This window comes from Mycteria americana, unplaced genomic scaffold, assembly GCF_035582795.1.
Source record: "Mycteria americana isolate JAX WOST 10 ecotype Jacksonville Zoo and Gardens unplaced genomic scaffold, USCA_MyAme_1.0 Scaffold_39, whole genome shotgun sequence".
NCBI lineage: Eukaryota > Metazoa > Chordata > Aves > Ciconiiformes > Ciconiidae > Mycteria > Mycteria americana.
In genome coordinates, this window is record NW_027445626.1 from 1,379,778 (window position 1) to 1,399,633 (window position 19,856).

General features: G+C 55.1%; 1 protein-coding gene and 1 non-coding gene across 2 annotated transcripts; one reads left to right on the top strand and one right to left on the bottom strand.

The window, feature by feature from the left end:
* The first annotated feature begins 484 nt into the window (after nucleotides 1-484).
* Nucleotides 485-19,114, top strand: LOC142403605 (CD5 antigen-like). The gene is made up of 11 exons (XM_075489846.1): nucleotides 485-509; nucleotides 862-1,188; nucleotides 1,275-1,589; nucleotides 1,940-2,254; nucleotides 3,606-3,641; nucleotides 3,686-3,778; nucleotides 4,826-4,909; nucleotides 11,749-11,965; nucleotides 12,201-12,255; nucleotides 18,806-18,865; nucleotides 19,106-19,114. Exons 1-11 carry the CDS (start codon nucleotides 485-487, stop codon nucleotides 19,112-19,114), a joined length of 1,536 nt encoding a protein of 511 aa, XP_075345961.1.
* Nucleotides 7,049-7,120, bottom strand: TRNAA-UGC (transfer RNA alanine (anticodon UGC)). Its single transcript has one exon. It is a non-coding gene; the product is annotated as a tRNA-Ala (tRNA).
* Nucleotides 19,115-19,856: the final 742 nt, after the last annotated feature.

Sequence of the window (19,856 nt, forward strand, 5' to 3'; positions counted from 1 at the left end):
AAGCACGGCGTGTGCGGGGAGGGTGGAGGTCCAGGTGCTGGGGACCTGGGGGACCCTCTGTGCCTCCCGCTGGGATCTCTCGGATGCCCACGTTCTCTGTCGTCAACTCAACTGCGGGTTTGCTGAGTCCCTTCCTGGAGGAGGGCATTTTGGGAGAGGACTCGGACCAGTCTGGAGAGACTCATTCCACTGTGACGGGACTGAAGTCCACCTGGGACAGTGCCCAGTGATCTCCCTGGGGGCCTCACCGTGCTCCCATGGGAACAACGCCGCTGTCATTTGCTCAGGTGAGTGCTGGGAAAATGCAGCATTAACTCCCTTTGCCCCTTGTGTGTGACATGGCCACGCAAAGCAGGAGTCCCGTGATACTTATCAGCCTGAATTTCTCCCTGGAGAAAGCCTTGCTTTCCCAGGAGCTGTCTGGAGGGCTTTGCCTGCTCACACTCTCTGCTCTACCGTGGGAGAGCTGAGGACTGAACGGAGAATGGCATCTGCCCTCAGGTCAGGAGGTTGGGCCCCCACGCCACTGCCAGGCCTGGGCTCCTGTGGGATGAGCCCAGGACAGGGCTGCGGGGCTCTGCTCCATCCCTCTGGTTGCAGACAACCGCATGCCATCCCCACAGAGAGCCCTGCACAACCTCATCCCACCGCCCAGGCAGGAGCAGGAGCTTCCTGGGTACCCCCAGCAGCAGCAGAGCTGGGTCTGAGCTGCAGAGCAGGCACGGGCTTTGCCCTCTCCTCTTGTCAGCACAAGGCTCAGACTTGTCCTGTTTGGTTGGAAAATTCCCCCTTGCCCTCCTCCCTGAAGGGTGCCATGCTCCCCAGTGCTGCCGATGGCTGTGGCATCTCTGCTCTCCCCAGGCTCAGCCGGCTTTGCATCCCTGCGGCTGGTGGGTGGAGGGAGCCGGTGCGACGGGCGAGTGGAGATCTTGCAGCGCGGGACGTGGGGCAGAGTCCTTGATGACCAGTGGGACGTGCAGGAGGCCAACGTGGTGTGCCGGCAGCTGCAGTGTGGACAGGCAGAGGCAGCCTACAACCCCCCAAAGCCTGAGCGAGGGACGGGCCCCGTAGGGCTGCGAGGGGTCCGGTGCACAGGGAATGAGACCAAGCTGACCCTCTGCAACACCTCCCTGCCCGAGAGTGCACTGGCGGAAGGGGTTGCAGAGGACGTGGGAGTCATTTGCTGGGGTGAGCAGTGCTTCATGGGCCCCCCAGATGATGGGGTGTGTGGGTAGCCAGGCCCTGACAGCCACTGGGGTTTCTCCCCACTGCAGGGAGCCGGCGGGTCCGTCTGGTGAACGGGTCTGGGCGCTGCACCGGGAGAGTGGAGATCTACTACCAGGGCAGCTGGGGGACCGTCTGCGATGACGACTGGGACCTGGCTGATGCTGCTGTCGTTTGCCACCAGCTGGGCTGTGGAGGGGCGGTGGAGGCAGCCAGCTCTGCTCGGTTTGGGGAAGGCTCTGGGCAGATCTGGCTGGATGGCGTGACCTGCTCTGGGGACGAAGCTGCTCTCTGGGACTGCCCTGCCAGGCCCTGGGGGCAGCACGACTGCGGGCACAAAGAGGATGCGGGAGTCATCTGCTCAGGTCTGTGCTGGCAGCTGTGGTGGGAGCCTGCTGCCGGGGAGGCCAGAACGTGGGGAGAGCCGGGCATGGCCAAGGCTGTCCCTGGCCACCACTGAGCCCCAGCATGAGCCTGTGGACACCCATGCACGGGCACCCTCAGTCCCTCTGGGGGCCCCTGGGGAGCTCAGCCATCCCCAAGTGTTAGCAGGAAGGGCAGGGGTGTCTGTGCATCAGGGACTTCTCTCTGCCCCCGGGTGCAAGGGGCACGTGCTGGCCCTGCCCTGCCTGGCTGAGGGCCTGGGGAGTGCAGAGGTGTCCTGGCTCCCACAGCCCCACACCAGCCTCTTCCCCCTTCCTGCCTTTCCTCCCAGAGTTCCTGGCCCTCAGGCTGCAGAACAGCGACGGCTGCTCCGGGCGCCTGCAGGTTTTCTACAACGGGACGTGGGGGAGCATTTGCTCCAACTCGATGGCTCTCAGCACGGTGTCGCTGGCATGCAAGGAGCTGGGCTGTGGCGACAGAGGATACCTGGAAAGACGCCTGCCCTATGGCAAGGTGTCTGGCCCTGCATGGCTGGATAACGTGCAGTGTGGGGAGAAAACCAGCTCCTTCTGGCAGTGTCCCTCCACTGCCTGGGACCCGCAGTCATGTGAACACCTGCGAGACGAGATCCACATCACCTGCGATGGTAACTCTGAGCCACTCGGGCACAGTGTCACCCCAGCTCCTGCTCCCCTCTATGCACAGCCAAATGCAGAGGGGCTATTCCTTTCCATGTCAGACCCGTCTGCTGCTGGTGGCACAAACACAACAACAGCCACACAAGTCCAACAGACACACAAGTCCACACAAGGTTGCCAGCAGCACCTTGGGGAGTCAGAGGCATCTCCAGGGGATGTCTCAGAAGAGACCAGACAGGCTTCAGAAGAGCCTCCCCTCCACAGACATAGTGCTGCTGCTCTGTGAACCAGGGACCTTTAGGGGCTGAGCAATCAGGGTCCCCCCAGTCCTGCGCGTGTCCCCTGAATGACCGGGCTTCAGTTGCTGCCATGACCAAGATGGCACAGGGAGGCACAAGAAGAGCTCAGCCTTGCTCTCTTCTGCACCATCCCACACACCAGCCCCTTCACTTCAGTGTTTCTTTCTTCAGGGGCACGCCCAGAAATGTCCCCGGAGCCATTGGCCCCATGCCTCAACTCCACAAGCTGCACAGGTATTGAGCTGCTCCTCTATGTACCCTTCTTGTGTGGTAGGGCTCTGCCTGCTGTCTCAGTGCCATGGGAGGTCTTTGCCTTCTCCAGACAGGGAGAAGATTCGTGCCGTGGGAGGCGAGGACGGGTGCTCGGGCAGAGTGGAGGTGTGGCACCGTGGCTCCTGGGGGACGGTGTGCGACGACTCCTGGGACATGCGGGATGCCGAGGTGGCGTGCAGGCAGCTGGGCTGTGGTCCTGCGGTGTCTGCCCTGAATGAGGCTGCATTTGGGATGGGGCAAGGCCCCATCTGGCTGGAGCAGGTGGAGTGCCGGGGGACAGAGCCATCCCTGCAGGACTGCTGGGCCCGGCCCGGGGATGGCGGTGCTTGCCGGCATAAGGAAGACGCTGCCGTGCGCTGCTCAGGTGAGCGGCAGGGCTGGGACCCGTTGCTGGAGTAATGGCAGGGACCTGGGGAAGGTGTTTTGTCAATTGGTCCTGGCATGGCCCCTGACCTCCCAAGAGCAAGAGCGTTCCTGCAGAGTGCAGGAGCCTGGTGCCAGGCAGGGAGCAGCCTGGGTGGAACTGGGTGTCCTCTGGGCACTGCCCGTGGGGCCCTAAAGCCCCAGAGTTCTCCCCTGGGCTGCCTGTCCCACCTGGGCTGTCTGCCGCCCAGAGCAGAGGCCCTGGGCCCTGGTCTGGCCTCCCTTTCTAGCACTACTGGAGGGGCAATTTGGGTGGGATGTGTGAGGGAGATGTACAGACACACAAGCGGTCTGTTGGGAAGGAGGCTCCCCGAAACCTGCACACCCACCCTCTCAGCACAGCTCTCCTTTTCCTCTTCTGCAGCTCCACCCAGGACAGCAGCCTCCACAAACCGACCAGGTAACTGGTCCTCTTGATGTGAGGCTGGGTATCCCTGGGGCCAGGCTGTGACCCGCAACTGGATGGAAGTGGCTCCTTGCTGGGCTGTGAAACTCCCAGGAGGAGGCACTGGGGTGGTGGTGGTGGAGTTGGGGAGGGTTGGAATGTACTCAGCAGGGTGGAAGCTTGCCCATGAGTCCCCCCTGGGACCCTTCACCCCCTCCTGCCTTGTTCACCCCCTCCTGCCTTGTGTGATGGGCGTCAGGGCTGGTGCTGTCCCCTCCTCTCCCACGCCTGGTGCTGCCCCTTCCATGTTCTTGCCCATACAGGTCCCATGCGGGGCAGTTTCACCAGCAGCAGGAGAGTTTCTCTGCCCGTCATCATCTGCATCATCCTGGGGGCCCTCCTCTGCCTGCTCCTGGCCCTCCTGGCTGGGCAAGTGCTAAGGGCCAGGTCGGGACGCAGAGGTGGGTCCTTCCACAGCAGTCCCAGGGGGAGACGCCTCCTCCAAGGGCTGTGGGGTGCTGTGGGGTGTCAGTGAGGGGCACAGGCAGAGCTGGTGGGGATGAGACTGTGTGCTGCCACCTGTGCCATGCACCGCCCCATTGACTGCCTGGCTGTGGGGCACCAGCAGCAAGGGGTAGAGAGAGCTCAGAGGCATGGGGGGCTAGAACTGGGGCAAGGAGAGAAATGGCAGACTGGGGATGGCCAAGGCTGGCAGTGCTCTGGGTAGTGCTGGAAGGGGCTCTGGGGGAACAGAGATGACAGGAGGCGTGTCGGGCAGTAATGTCCATCTCCGAGGTGTCAGGTCCCCAGCCTGTCCCTCTGCCCAGCCCTGCCCACCCCATGGCAGGGCAGGGGCCCTGCTGTAGACCCATGGGGCAGATAGGGAGCAGCTCCAGGTGGAGAGGAAACATGGGAGCTGCTCCAGGGTCAGACAAGGGGTGCATGTCCCAGGGGCCAGAGGGGCATGAGCGCTGTCTCTGAAAGGATGATGCGAGGGTGATGCTGCCCCAGATGATCTCCACAGCGACATTGCCCGCACTGGGGGTGCTGCAGCCGTGCCTGGACAGTGCAGTGGGGCTGTGCTGTCAGACCAGTCCTGGGCTGGCCCAAGCAACAGGTCTGGGGAGCACAGTGGGATCCCATCACCCCTCTGCCTCTCCCTGTGCCAGCCCTGCCTCTGTCCCCAGGCTCCAGGAGAGCTCAGGAGCTCTTTCCCGAGGCCGTGTACGAGGAGATCGGTTACAGCCCAGTGTCGGAGAAGCAGGCGAGGTTTGGTCGCTCAGGTGGGTGTGGGTCCTCCCTGGAGGCACATCTGCAGGACCCTTTCCCCTGGGCCCAACCCAGAGATGATCCCCTGAAGCCCCCCACACTATGGTCCCTGCAGCGCTGGGGCCGTGTTGTCTGTGTGGGAGCATCCAGGGTGTGGGTCCAGGAGAGGAGCTTTCTCCCCACCAGCTTTGCCCGTCCCAGCTGCACAGCCCCTCTCCTCCTGCCCCTGCACCCCATGTGACACCTGAGGAGTGAGGGAAGGGGCTGTCCTAGGGCAGCTCTGGGAGCACCTTTGAGACAGTGTTTGTCCTGGGGGAGCCGGTTAAATTCCCCACCCTCCTCCTCATGCAGCCGCAGCTCTGTGGGTCCCCCTTCCCCAGCAGCACTGACCATGAGACAGGTCAGTGGGGCTCCCTCCATAACACCTGCTGTGCATCTCTCCAGGCTCCTATGCAGAGGAGTCCCTGAGCCAGCTGCAGCCCTACCCTGGGCACACAGAGGAGGAGGATGGTCTGAGATCAGCACCAGGTAATGGAGACAGGAAGGTGTTGGTCTCCCTGTAGACATGTGATGGACAGAGGTGTCATTGAGTGTCACCATGAGAGATGGGGAGGACATGGGGGTCTCCTGTGGTGCTGCTAAGACCATTGTCTCTACCCTGTGTTTCCATGTGCATCGTCCTATCCTCTGCTCTGCAAGACATATCTTCTCACTGTCAGCACCTCCCCTCTCCTTTCAGATGTTCTTGTTGTGCCTGGAGGCAAACCAGCAGATGGCTATGATGATGCCAAGGAGGTTCCTGACTTTGGGGAGGGTGCTGCTCCTGAGCAGGGAGCTTGGGAAATGCCCAGGGTGCCAGAGGAGGGAGCAGGCTCCAGGGATGCATTCGGAGGTGAGAGGGAAAGATAGCGCTGCTGGTTCCTGGGGTGCCATCCCTGGTGCCACCCCTGTCGCTATGGTCCTGACACCCAAACCTCCTGGGGAGGGGGAACCTGCCGAGGGAGCTTTCCTTGGAGGGACTGTGGGTGGGAGAAGGAGCCGAATGTGGTGAGGAGCAGGGAGGAAGGTGATGTACAGACCCCATGGGCCAACTGCAATATCCTGCCTTGCTGCTTGCAGGGGGTAGCCTGCGCTCCCGGAGAAGTGCTGGGGTCCCTGGAGCTGAAGGAGACGCCTCGTCCCTGTGCCTGGGGAGCATGGGCTATGATGATGCTGAAGAGGTGTCTGTGGCACATCCCCATGAGGACACAAAGGCTGTGACACCACAGCTTGGTGCACAACAGTCCCTGAGCCCCAGGCTAGGAGAGCCCATCCCTGCTGTGCAGCTGGGTGCAGCCAGGAGGGAGGAGAGCTCTGTGCAGCTGGGAGAGCTGTGAGCACCAGGGAAACATCTCCCTTTACCACGGGCAGCAGAAACCACCTGCATTTTCCTCTATTTTTATTCCCGCTTTTACACTGTGCGTCCACCTTTGTTCTTATTAAAAGTCTCTGAGGGCTTTGACCCAGAGCTGGGGCTTGCCTGCCCAGGTGTTGGGTCACCTCCCTGAGGCTGATGAGGGGGAGCAGAGAACGATGACACAGTGGTAGGCAAGGGGCACATCTCAGGGACAGCAGGCTCGGGGTCAGGCTGTGGGGCTGCGAGAGCCCATGGTCCCTGGGGAATAATCCTGCTGACAGAGACATTTCCATGCTGCTGGCCACGGGCATTTTCTAGTCAAAATGGCTCTCTGGTATGTCCTGTGGTGCACCCCACCGGGAACATACATTTCCTCACCCTCGGGTTTCCAGCTGCTCTTTCTCCCAGGCCCTGCCTGGGCCACGCTGGTCCCCCAGTGCAGAGGGCATGCCAGAGCTGCTATGTCAGGGTAAGCCCTGGGCTGTGGCCCCACAGAAGTGAGCCCTAAGGTGGCCGAGTCCCCTGAACACCCCAGCCATCCCCAGGGGGGATCATGGCCCACAGATTACCTCCCACAATGGTGAGGATGCAGCTCTGCTCCCCACTGCCCCAGCACAGGGTGCAGAGCCACTTTCTGGGACACACGGGCTGAGATTCCCTCTCCTCATGCTCTGCCAGGAGCCCAGTCTCCAGTCGCTGTTCCATGGGCTCCAGCCCGCACCTGCCTGAGGCTGGGGAGTCAGGGCAAAAGCAGCCCTGGAGATGCTGGGGATTGAACCCAGGACCTCCCACATGCAAAGCAGGCGCTCTGCCACTGAGCTACATCCCCTTGACACCTGCCAGCAGGAGAGACACTCTCCTCCCGTGATGCGTCTATGACAAGCACAGTCCTGTTGTCCCCTGCGTGCCCAGGGACCCTCTGCAGAAAACAGCACTTGAACCCTTCTGAGATGGGCAAGCTGGGACTGCCTCTGTGCTGGGGCCTGATCCTGGCACAGGGATGCACTGCAGAGTGCTGCCCCTTCAACGCCTCGGCAGGGCAATGAGGCAGAAGGAGGCTCTTGCTGCAGGTGCTGCTCCCACGCTCTGGCCCACTGCGGGATGGGTCGATGGAGAGGAGAAAACCCCTTCCCCTGAGCCTCCTCTGCCACCCAGGGCAACAGCCCTCTGTGCCACATCTGTCCCCAACTCCACAGCAGGAGCAGTGCAACAGGGTGAGGGAAATGCCCTGCCTGCGGTGAGGTGCCCGCAGGCTCCGATGGCATCCCAGGGCATGCTGTGGAGGGGACGTGGTGTCAGAAATCTTATACCCCCTTCTCCAGGCACCAGGCCTCCCCCTGCAGCCCTCTGTTCCCCAGCATCCCTGGAGGTGACTTGAATGCAGGCTTCCATCTCCATGGGGCTGGGCATGGGGGTTGGGGTCAGGGACCTTCCCATTCCTTCAGCACTGATGACTGTCCTGGCAGCAAAGCAGTGCCCTGGGACAGCCCTGGCTGGGTTCTCTGTGGCAGGGTGGGTGAGTGTGTTCAGCTGGTAACTCAAAGGCTGATGCTTTGACCACATGCAGGGATGGTGTCCTCATGGTGGCACAGCTGGGACAATTGTGTTGCCCAATGCCATAGAGTTTTCCCTGCTGAGCCCCTGCCTGGCAGAGAGGGTTTGGGGGAATCAAAAGCAGACCACAGTGCCTGTGAACTTCTGGAGTGGTTGAGTGGAGTTAAGGGGTTGGACTGCTCAACTCTTCTGCTTTGCACACATGACCCCAAATCCCATCCTCAGCAATGACTCTCCCGTTCCTGCTCAAGAAAGGCCTAGTAGGACTCTTCTGGAGCAGTGATAATCCTGCAGGCACTACCCCTGCGGCCAAGCGTGTTCAAGCTCGTGCTCAAAGCTGACAAGACATTAACTGTGCTTGGACAGACAGTCTCTCCCTCTCACCACCTCTCACTTGCGCTCAGTCACAACAAAAGCCAAACTTCTCTGCAAGTGCATCCCTAAGGAGCCAGCTGTGAGGCAGCAGAACTGCACAGGGTTAGAACATGCACGTTGCTGTGCGACTGTACTCCAGCACGTGCCGTTCCTTGGCCTGACTGGGGAGAGGCTGAGACTGGAGACAGAGGGAGATGTGCTGGGTCACAGCTGTCACTGTGTTCCTGAGGGGCGAGCAGGGCTCTGTAGCAGCAAGAGGTTGCAGGAGGGGAGCCCAGCAGCTTGTTGGAGCTCATGAGCAGGTCTTTCTTCCTCTGTGCAGGGACTGATGGCTGTGAGGGGCTGCAGCTGCTCTAGCCAGTGCAGTCTGGTGGGTGAGTCTATTTGGGCATGGCTTTGCCAGCTGTCCTTGGCACATCAGAGGTCTCGCTGTGACAGACCTCTGGAGGGAGGGTGCTGCCATTCAGGCCTCAGCTCCAGGGAGTGGATCTCCCTGGGACTGGGGTCACAGTGGCCTCCCCCATGGGCAGTATGCTCTGGTCTGCAAGCTGAGGTCCAGGTGCAGGATGTGTGTGAGGAGGGGAGCAGTCTGTGCACCATCAAGACTGACAAAGAGGAGAGAGACAAGGTCTTTGCAGAGACCCCATAAAGGAAAGGTGCCAATTGCTGTGGAGCATGGAAGGACGGACAGATGGAGAGCACCCCAAAGAAGCACTGAATGGAGAGTCCTGTTGAGGGGAAGGCTGGGGACTTGTGGAGCAAGAGGAAGGCTCCTTCTAACCCACAGATCTGCAGCTACCGTGCAGGGGCAGTGCTCTGGCAAGAGGTGAAGGAGCAAGGAGGGCCAGGGTAGGCTGGAAGAAGCAGGCAGGCTCTGCAAAAAACTGAGCAAAGATACCACTGTATCAGCCCACGATTGAACCAGGGACCTTTAGATGTTCAGTCTAATGTTCTGCCAGCTGCGGTACTTCAGCCCTGCCCCAGCAGCCCTTGTCCCAATTCCACCCCTGCCAGGCCACAGGCTGACACACATGAGGAGCATTCCTTGGCGAGGGTCCCAGGGAAGAGCTGTTCCTGGCCCTGGGCAGAGGGATCTGTCCTCTCCCTGCCTCCATGGCCAGGTGGGCCATGGAGTTTTGTGTGGAGGCCAGCTTACACTGGGCATGCCAAAATGTGTGTGGGACTTCAGTCCAAACGTGACAGTGGCAAAGCAGGTGGGCCGGCCAGGCACGTGTAACTGCAAAGGCTGAGGGTGGAAGAAGTGTGGGGCTGTTGGAAGACCTTACCTCCTTCCCCATGGAAGGCCTCCTCCCCACCCTTTTTTCCCCAGCTCAGCTTCACTCCTTTATTCCCAACTCTTCTACCTCCTCCCCTCTGAGCAGCGCTAGGCCATGGGGAATGGGGGTTGTGGTCAGTCCAGAACACTTCCTGCCTGCTGCTCCTTCCTTCTCCCACTTTTCCCATGGGGTCCCTCCTACAGGCTACAGTCCTTCAAGATGAAGCTGCTCCACTCTGGGCTCTCCACAGGCCACAGTTCTTTCAGGAATTATCCAACTTCTCCAGCATTGGGTCCTCCACGGACTGCAGGGCTTACATTGTCCACCATGGTCTTCTCCATAGGCTGCAGGAAAATACCTGCTGTGCTGTGGTATTCTGCTTGGGCTGCAGGGGAATATCTGCTCTGGTGCCTGGACCACTGACAGGGTGGTTCTCCTCCTTCTTCACCGACCATGGTGTTTGCAGGGCTGTTTCTCACACTTTTTTTCCCCCTAACTCCTATCCCAGTCTGGTAATTGTGCCTCTTCTTAAATACATTTTCACACCCGTTCCACCAGCTTTGTTGCTGGGCTCAGTTTTGGCCAGCGGTGGGTCTATTTTGGAGCTGGCTGGACTCAGCCCTGTCTGGCATGGAGGCATCCCTTAGTCTTCTTCTCTCACAGAGGTCACACGTGTAGCCTCCTCGCTACCAAAACCTGGACATGGACACCAGTGCACTGTGTAAAACTTTGCCTTGCTAAATGACGTTCCCTGGTCCTCCCTCATCAAGAGATCCAGCCTAGTTGCTGGGGAGGAAGAGAGAGCAAGAGAGAAGGCCTTGATGCTGTGAAAGCACTCTTCCGCAAATAGCTACAACACTGGTGTATTATAAACACTGCGTTGGTCACAAATCCCAAACATGGCACCATACGGGCTGCTATGCAGAAAATTAACTCCGTCCCAACCAAAACCAGTACAATCTACCTGGAAATATTTCCCAGGATTAGCTGCTCTATCACCTTCCCAGGGGTCGAGGAGAGGCTGAATCGTCTCTAGTTCCCCAGGTCCTCCTTCTTGCCCTCCTTGAAAATAACAGTGACATTTGATTTCTTCCAGTCTTCGGGCACATCCCCATCTCAATGCTCGGTAAAAGATTCATCCAGGTGGATGATTTGCTCTGCATGGTTGCAGAGCTACGGGAGGAAGTAGAAAGGTTAAGAAGCTTCAGGGAGGCTGAGAAAGAGACAGACTGGTATTGCCATGCTCTGCCCCCCCGAGACCGGAACAGGAGCAGCAGCAGCCGCCAGTAAGAATCCGCAATCAAGGGGATCCTGTATCCCTCCCCCACCAGGCTGAAGGCAGCAGCTCAAAGGACAAAAGTGAATGGAGGCAAGTCCACGCTCGTGGCGGCAGGCGAAAGCCCTCCTTGCCCACCTCGCCTGCCCAGGTGCCTCTGCACAACAGGTATGAGGCCCTGGAGGTGGAAGCCAGTCCATGGAGGATGGGGGTGACAGTCCATCTACACCAGAGGCGTCGCCCAGGTCAGAAGAACGTACCTCTTGTATTAACACCACCTCCACAAGGAAGAGAAGACGGGTTATAGTTGTGGGCGACTCCCTTCTGAGGGGAAGCGAGGGCCCGATATGCCGGACGGACCTTCCTCTTAGGGAAGTCTGCTGCCTCCGGGGGCCCGGGTGAAGGATGTCACGAGGATACTCCGTAGCCTGGTACGGCCCTCGGACTATTACCCTCTCCTGCTCTTCCATGTGGGGGGCGATGAAGCTGCAACACGAAGTCCTAGGGCAATCAAAACAGACTTCAGGGCCTTGGGACGGCTAGTAAGGGACTCCGGAGCACAGGTTATTTTCTCCTCTCTCCTTCCAGTTGTGGGCATTGACACTAGAAGGAACAGAGATACCCAATCTATTAACTCATGGCTCCGTGGCTGGTGTCATCGCCATGGTTTTGGTTTTTTGGACAACGGGATGGCCTACACAGCACCAGGTCTAACGAGGGATGAGCAGGGGCAGACGATCTCTTCCCTCACACTTTTGGCGAGGCTTCTCTTTATAGGACACTGCTGGTTGCCTTTGTTACCATGTCGCACTGGGTTGTGTAGATCACTGCTGGATCGTGTTGTGCCCTCTGTTCCCCAGCTCCACCAGGGCCTTTTACGCAGAGCTACTCCCTGGCCAGGCAGTCCCCAGCCCCTGCCACTGCAAGCCATTAGTCTATCCCAGGTGCTGGATCTGGCCTCTGCCCTTGTTCTAGTTCATGAAGTTCCTGACAGGACAGTCCTCCTGCCTGTCCGGTTTCTCCTGAATGACATCCCTAAGGCACAGGAATGGTCCTTCCAATGTAGTGTCATTGACAAATGTGGTGAGAGTTTCCTCCTCTGGGTCATGGACACACATGTGAAACTGCACAGGGCCCAGGAGAGTCCCTTGTGCTGCCCCACAATGCCCCAGGATGTGCCAGTGGCCTTCAGGTAGGCTATGACCCCTTCTCCACTGCTCTCTCAGCCTCATCGTCCAACTGGTGTTTTACCCAGCTGATTTTACCCATGCCACAAGCCTTGCTTAAGCTGAGGTGAACAACATCCACTGCTCTCCCCTCATGCACAAAGGCAGTTTCTTCGTCATGAAGGCAAGCAAGTTGACGAGGCATGATTTACCCTTTGGAAGTCCATGCTGACTGCCTGTGGACACATTCTTCTCTTTCAGGGTCCCAGAAATGTCACCCAAGAGGACTCCAACTGCTGGCACACTCCTCACCAAGGTGAGCTTGTACAGCCTGTGGCTCCCTGGATTGCACTTTTGGCCTCTTTCAAAGGCGGGTGCAACACAGGCTTGTCCTCACTCACAAGAGACCTCTCCCAATCCCATGACCTTTCCAAAGGCACATTCCACAGAAATATCAATCTTCCCCTCTAACTTCCTTACCACTATTCTGCCTGTTATGCGGTGTATTTCATTTCTCTCATCTTTCATATACTTTCCCCTGTCCTGACACAAAGACCATTTCTAAAGTCATCTTTTCAGATGCAGACTGCCTCAACAAAGGCCCTTGCCATGATTATCCAGCTTTCTCCTTGCCTTACTCTTTCTTCATTTGGATACCTCTCACCTATGCTGCTGCTTTGAGCTTTAGGGACTAAAAGCTTGCCTGTCTTTCAGTAGCCTAATTGTCTCTCTTCAAGAGCCAACTCTTCAATTATGTTTATAGCTCCCTTTTTGTATCTATCGATCTACAACATTCCTCATAAGATTATCCCTTGTAGAAAGTCAGCCTCATGAGAGGCAGCTTGTACTTAGCGTATGGTTGAGGAGTGTGTTTTAGTGTTCATGAAACTTGATCATGCTTTACTTTGCTTTGCTTGGAAAGAGGAAAATTCCTTCTGTGCCTGTGTGCAGCTGGTTCTCTAAGGAGATGAGGTGGGAGATGGTGCCATGGAGCTGTAACATTCAGCTCCCAGAGGTCAGTGAAGTCTGAGGTAAGGCAAAGTGAAGCAAGTCCCAGGTGGCCAATGACAGAAATGGTGAGGCTGGGGAGGTGAGGAGCAAGGCTGTCCATAGAGTGTCAGACCTCAAGGGGCTGCTTTTCCTGCCTGTCCAGACTTCCTGAGGAGACACTCTGCATCAATATCAATGGGAGAATGCTGCTATCACCTCTTCTTTAAACTGAAATTAATAAAATAGAATGTTTAAAAAATATTTTTTATTAGGTGCACTTTGAAATCTTCCGCTTTAACTAGCCTATGAAATGATTCCCGTTAGCTGTACAAGTGTCCTGGTTTTGGCTGGGATACAGTTAATTTTCTTCCTAGTAGCTGGTATAGTGCTGTGTTTTGGATTTTAATATGAGAATAATATTGATAACACGCTGATGTTTTGGCTGTTGCTAAGCGGTGTTTACACTGGTCAAGGACTTTTTCGGCTTCCTATGCTCTGCCAGGTGCCCAAGAAATGGGAGGGGGCACAGCCAGCCAGGAGAGTTGATCCAAACTGACCAAAGGGCTATTCCATACCATATGATGTCATGCCCAGTATATAAACTGGGGGGATTTGGCCGGGGGGTAGCAATCGCTGCTCGGGGACTGGCTGGGCATCAGTCGGCAGGTGGTGAGCGGTTGTATCTATTCCCCCCCCGCCTTTCCCTCCCTTGGGTTTTGTTCCTCTCTCTCTCTTGTTGTTTTCTTTCTCATTACAACTCATTATTATTATTACTATAATTTTGTTCCAATTATTAAACTGTTCTTATCTCAACTCACGAGTTTTCTTACTTTTGCTCTTCGAATTCTCTCCCCCATCCGGGGAGAGATCATCCCACTGGGGAGGAGTGAGCGAGCAGCTGCATGGTGCTTAGCTGCCGGCTGGGGCTAAACCACAACAGTCCTTTTTGGTGCCCAATGTGGGCCACGAAGTCTTTGAGATAATAACAGATTAAGCAGAGTGTATTAAGGAATTTAGATCTGTTAGTAGTTGTGGGATGTGATATTGATCCATCTGTTCCTAGCATTGGTTTACCTGATCTGCACCATGCTCATTTTTTTGCTGTACATGTTAAAGATCGGTGTTGGTTTTTGCAGTTTGCTGTGCTCTGCTTTAATTGGTGATGTTTTGCCTGTGAGATTTGTTATTAAAACAGTGACCTTGGGTTTATTTTGGTATCTAAGTGCTGTACTGGAACCATTATTGTATGTTGGGTATTACCTTATGGAGACAATTTGCAATTATACTTCTTCCTCTGAGAGGTTTTTTATGGAGGAAATGCAGAATTGTACCTTCACTACGTTCTTCTACAATGCTTCCTCCTTCACTACAGTAACTTTTCAGTATTTTGAACAACCTTGGGTAGTTAAGATACTTGTATTGGTATTGCTTGGGAATATTGTTTCGATCTTGTCCAAGATTAGTAAGCAATTTAAGAAGATCTGCCCCAAGGCCAGATAGTTATGAGTGGCAGGGTGTGTGGGATAGCATGGGCAAATGCCTAAGTTATTGGTCACCTCCAGTGTTTTGGAACTTCACCCCTGAACAAGTGCAGAATCCTGAAAAATTAGTAGAATATTTGGAAAAAGTATGTCGTCACCCTGGCAATTCTAGGGAGACACAAATCCCTGCAATGTGCTGGCGTCTGGCCCATGCCTACCGAGCCCTGTTTAACACTATTCAGAACCCTCAAGGATCTGGTGACAAAGTGACAGGCACTGTGGCTGCTCCAGTTACCCCTGCAACAGGCACTGCAGCTGTTCCAATTACCCCTGCGACAGGCACTGCGGTTGCTCTGATTACCCCTGCGACAGGCACTGCGGTTGCTCTGATTACCCCTGCGACAGGCACTGCGGCTGCTCCAGCCCTCCCTGTGACAGGCACTGCAACTGCAGCTGCTCCGGACAGCTCTGTTATAAGCACTGCGGTCCAGACAGAGAACCAACCCGTGTCAGTATCAGTCGCCCCTATACATAAAAAGAAATCCTGGAAGCGAAAGTCAGCTCGTTTAGAAAGGGAAGATGAAGGAGCAGGGCCATCACAGAGAGAGGAAGAGGAAGATGAAGAACTCGTAAATGAGACGGAAACCACCCGATCCCTATCCCTGAGTGAGCTGCGAGATATGTGAAAAGATTTCAGCCGTCGTCCAGGGGAGCACATTGTCACCTGGCTGCTCCGATGCTGGGATAGCAGGGCCAATAGCCTGGAATTAGAGGGTAAGGAAGCCAAGCAGCTGGGATCCCTTTCTAGGGAAGGGGGCATTGACAAAGCGATTGGAAAAGGGGAACCAGCCCACAGCCTCTGGAGGCGACTCCTGTCAGCTATAAAGGAAAGGTATCCCTTCAAGGAAGATGTTGTATACCGCCCCGGGAAATGGACCACCATGGAGAGAGGTATCCAGTACCTGAGGGAATTAGCTGTGCTGGAAGTGATTTATGGTGATCTGGACGATGTGCGGTCACCCACAGATCCAGATGAGGTCCAGTGCACAAGACCTATGTGGCGGAAGTTGGTACGGAACGCACCACCGTCGTGTGCCAACTCATTGGCAATACTGATCTGGAGAGACGAAGATGGTCCAACAGTGAAAGAAGCTGCTAGTAACCTGTCGTGGTTTAGCCCCAGCCGGCAACTAAGCACCACGCAGCCGCTCGCTCACTCCCCCTCGGTGGGATGGGGGAGAGAATCGGAAGAGCAAAAGTAAGAAAACTTGAGGGTTGAGATAAAAACAGTTTAATAGGTAAAGCAAAAGCCGCGCACGCAAGCAAAGCAAAGCAAGGAATTCATTCACTACTTCCCATGGGCAGGCAGGTGTTCAGCCATCTCCAGGAAAACAGGGCTCCATCACGCGTAATGGTTACTTGGGAAGACAAACGCCATCACTCCAAATGTCCCCCCTTCCTTCTTCTTCCCCAGCTTTATATACTGAGCATGACGTCATGTGGTATGGAATAGCCCTTTGGTCAGTTTGGATCAACAATCCTGGCTGTGTCCCCTCCCAGCTTCTTCTGCACCTGGCAGAGCACGGGAAGCTGAAAAGTCCTTGACTAGTACAGCAGCAACTAAAACATCTCTGTATTATCAACACTGTCTTCAGCACAAATCCAAAACATAGCCCCATACCAGCCGCTACGAAGAAAATTAACTCTGTCTCAGCTGAAACCAGGACATAACCTCCGGGAATATGAAGAAAGTATCTCTTCCTCCCTTGTTTCAGCTGTGGAAAAACTGTCCCGGAAGGTCCAGCGACTCGAAGATATGTCCTACTCCCCACCTATACGGACCAGTGTCTCAGCTATTAGGAGTCAGCATTCCTCTGCTCAAGGGAGAGGATATAGAGGGTACACACCACGGGGCACCCTACGGTTTTACTTGCGTGACCACGGAGAGGACATGAGGAAGTGGGATGGAAAACCTACCTCAACCCTAGAAGCACGAGTACGTGAGTTGCAAGGAAAAACAATCACCAAAGGGGGTTCTTCCAGGAAAATTGCTGCTCCGGTTTCCAGTGGACAGTTCCCCAGACAGAGTAAAAGGGCTGATCTTAGTCTTGATTATAATGAAGAAACTCCTGACTCGTATATACAAGAAGTGGGTAATGAATATTGTGACCAGGATTAGGGGGGCCCTGCCTCCAGCCAGGTGGAGGAAAGGGACAAGCGGGTTTACTGGACTGTATGGATTCGATGGCCTGGCACATCAGACCCACAGGAGTATAAAGCTCTTGTAGACACCGGTGCACAGTGTACCCTGATGCCATCAAGCTATATAGGGGCAGAACCCATCTGTATTTGTGGAGTGACAGGGGGATCCCAACAACTGACTGTATTGGAGGCCGAAGTGAGCCTAACTGGGAATGAGTGGCAAAAGCATCCCACTGTGACTGGCCCAGAGGCTCCGTGCATCCTTGGCATAGACTACCTCAGGAGAGGGTATTTCAAGGACCCAAAAGGGTACCGGTGGGCTTTGGCATAGCTGCCTTGGAGACGGAGGAAATTAAACAGCTGTCTGCCTTACCCGGTCTTTCAGAGGGCCCTTCTGTTGTGGGGTTGCTGAGGGTCGAAGAACAACAGGTGCCAATCGCTACCACAATGGTGCACTGGAGGCAATATCGCACCAACCGAGACTCCCTGATTCCCATCCATGAGCTGATTCGTCGACTGGAGAGCCAAGGAGTGATCAGTAAGACTCGTTCACCTTTTAACAGTCCCATATGGCCAGTGCGAAAGTCTAATGGAGAGTGGAGACTAACAGTAGACTATCGTGGCCTGAATGACGTCACACCGCCGCTGAGTGCTGCCGTGCCGGACGTGCTGGAACTTCAATACAAACTAGAGTCAAAAGCAGCCGAATGGTATGCTACAACTGATATTGCTAATGCGTTCTTCTCAATGCCTTTGGCAGCAGAGTGCAGGCCACAGTTTGCTTTCACTTGGAGGGGCGTTCAGTACACTTGGAATCGACTGCCCCAGGGGTGGAAACACAGCCCTACCATTTGCCATGGACTGATTCAGACTGCATTGGAACAGGACGAAGCTCCAGAACATCTGCAATACATTGATGACATCATCGTATGGGGCAATACAGCAGATGAAGTTTTTGAGAAAGGGAAGAAAATAGTCCAGATCCTCCTAAAAGCTGGCTTGCCATAAAACAAAGTAAGGTCAAGGGACCTGCACAGGAGATCCGGTTTTTAGGAATAAGATGGCAAGATGGACATCGCCAGATCCCAATGGATGTGATTAACAAAATAACAGCCATGTCTCCACCAACTAGCAAAAAGGAAACACAAGCTTCCTTAGGCATTGTGGGTTTTTGGAGAATGCATATTCCAAATTACAGTTTGAGCGTAAGCCCTCTCTATCAAGTGACCCGGAAGAAGAACGATTTCAAATGGGGCCCTGAGCAACGACAAGCCTTTGAACAAATTAAACAGGAGATAGTTCATGCAGTAGCCCTTGGGCCAGTCTGGGCAGGGCAAGACGTAAAAAATGTGCTCTACACCGCAGCCGGGTGTCTCGTCCCACTCAGTGGGTTGCGAGAGGGGTGAATCTTTTCCATTCCCCGACTGTTTGAGTACCGACAAAAGCCGATCTCTGCTCGGCAGAGCCGCGTGGTCGGTAGAGTCACGACAATGACCCAGAGGAACAGTCTGGCCAGCAACTTTATTAAGTGGCGAATTCCACAAACGGACAAACCTAACGACCTGACGAGTTTAACGAACGAACAAAGGCGATTTGGCAATGGAGCTATTTTCCGGGCAAGCTGTCACAATTTATCCCAAACTTGCATATCTATTGGAAGAGCAGAGGAAGAGAGAAGCAAGAAAAGAAAAGGAGAAGGGAGGAGGAAAGAGAAAGAAAACGTATCACCACCCTTGGATCCCGTGATGACGATGACAGACATGGCAATCCTCCAGTGGTGGGCGTGCGCGCTCTTCCCTGGGGGGGGCAAGCCTTATATAGGCTAATCCCCGCCTCCAGGTACACCCCTTCAGGACTTACATGGTTCTTGTTCTAGAAAGTTCTCAATCTTCTGCGCAGGCGCTGGGGGAGGGGGGTGGTTCTGAGTGGTGTCTCGGGCGGTTGCAAGCCCCTTCCTCAGATAAACTCTGTGTGACCACTGGCCGTACATGGTCAGGTTTGGCAGAACCCGGAACCGCGCATCCTCCGACGCGCTCTCCACGTCCCGCTCTCACTCTCCCCCACCCCGTGCTCGCCGACCTGCCGTCGCCATGCAAATAGCGCCTCAAGTCGCCACAATGTTTGAGGCATTAACTCTTTCAGTCTCTCACACCACCCCGTGGCTCAAACTTTGTCTATACGATCTTCGTCCAGGGTGACGATTTTCACATAGAGAAGATCGAGAAGACACAGTTTGCGAAATTTTCAACAAGAGTTGGCGGAGGATCCTTGATTTTGTCTTCCAGGGTGGTGATATGAACATAGTGAACAGCAGGAGAAAAGAGAATGAAAGCAGAAGCAAGCAGATAAACCATAGCTATGCCAGTCATAAGGAACAGAAATCGGGGTTATTCCAATTTGAATTAACCATTTATCCCACCTCGTGAGTCCCCAGGATTGTAGGAGGGAAGTAAATCAAGATCTGGGTGCATGCCCGTCAAAACGGTCTTTCAGTTGGAGTGATCGAAATAGTTTGGCAGCTCGGTCGGCAATTTCTTTCATTTTGGTCCGTGCTGCCTCTATAGTAGTACTGACGTTGTGAGTGTAGTAGTAGTAGCAGAGTGCAGTAGCAGAGTGCAGTAGTACTGGAGTTGTGAGATGGACAATGTTATACAACATTCTCCATCACTTAAATTCAACATCGAGTTTTTTGGGGCTTCTGCCACTTCCCAGCACACTCGCCAGGGAGGGGCGGTGAAACTGAAAACACGAGATGGGCATAAGGATGGAATGACTAATCCACATTTCAGACCAGCGTAATATTTCAATGCTAATCAGGAATAAAATTTCCTGTTAGAACATCCCCAAACTAGTCCCAAGGGGGCCGGGGATATGCTAATTTTACAGGTATGTCAGGTTTTGCAGTGAGCGGCAGGCTCTGCAAAGGGTAGTGTGTACAGGGTATGCCACAATACTTGACTCTACCATAAGTCCTGTTGCACAGAACATCCCGGTTTCTATATCTGCAGGAAGGATAACCCCAACAAATACATGTCCCTTATCAGAACCCCTACTATCTCCAAGAGCCAGTTGTTTTGGGGGGGGGGGGGCAGGACCAGTATTATAGTTAAGAACTTTTCCAAGTTATACGTAATATTGGGTAATGCAACAAAAAACACCACCACCACCACCACCACCAAATCTCAATCCTTGTTCGGTTGACTGGGGAAGGGCAACACATATCCCTTGGTCGGTTCTATTCCAG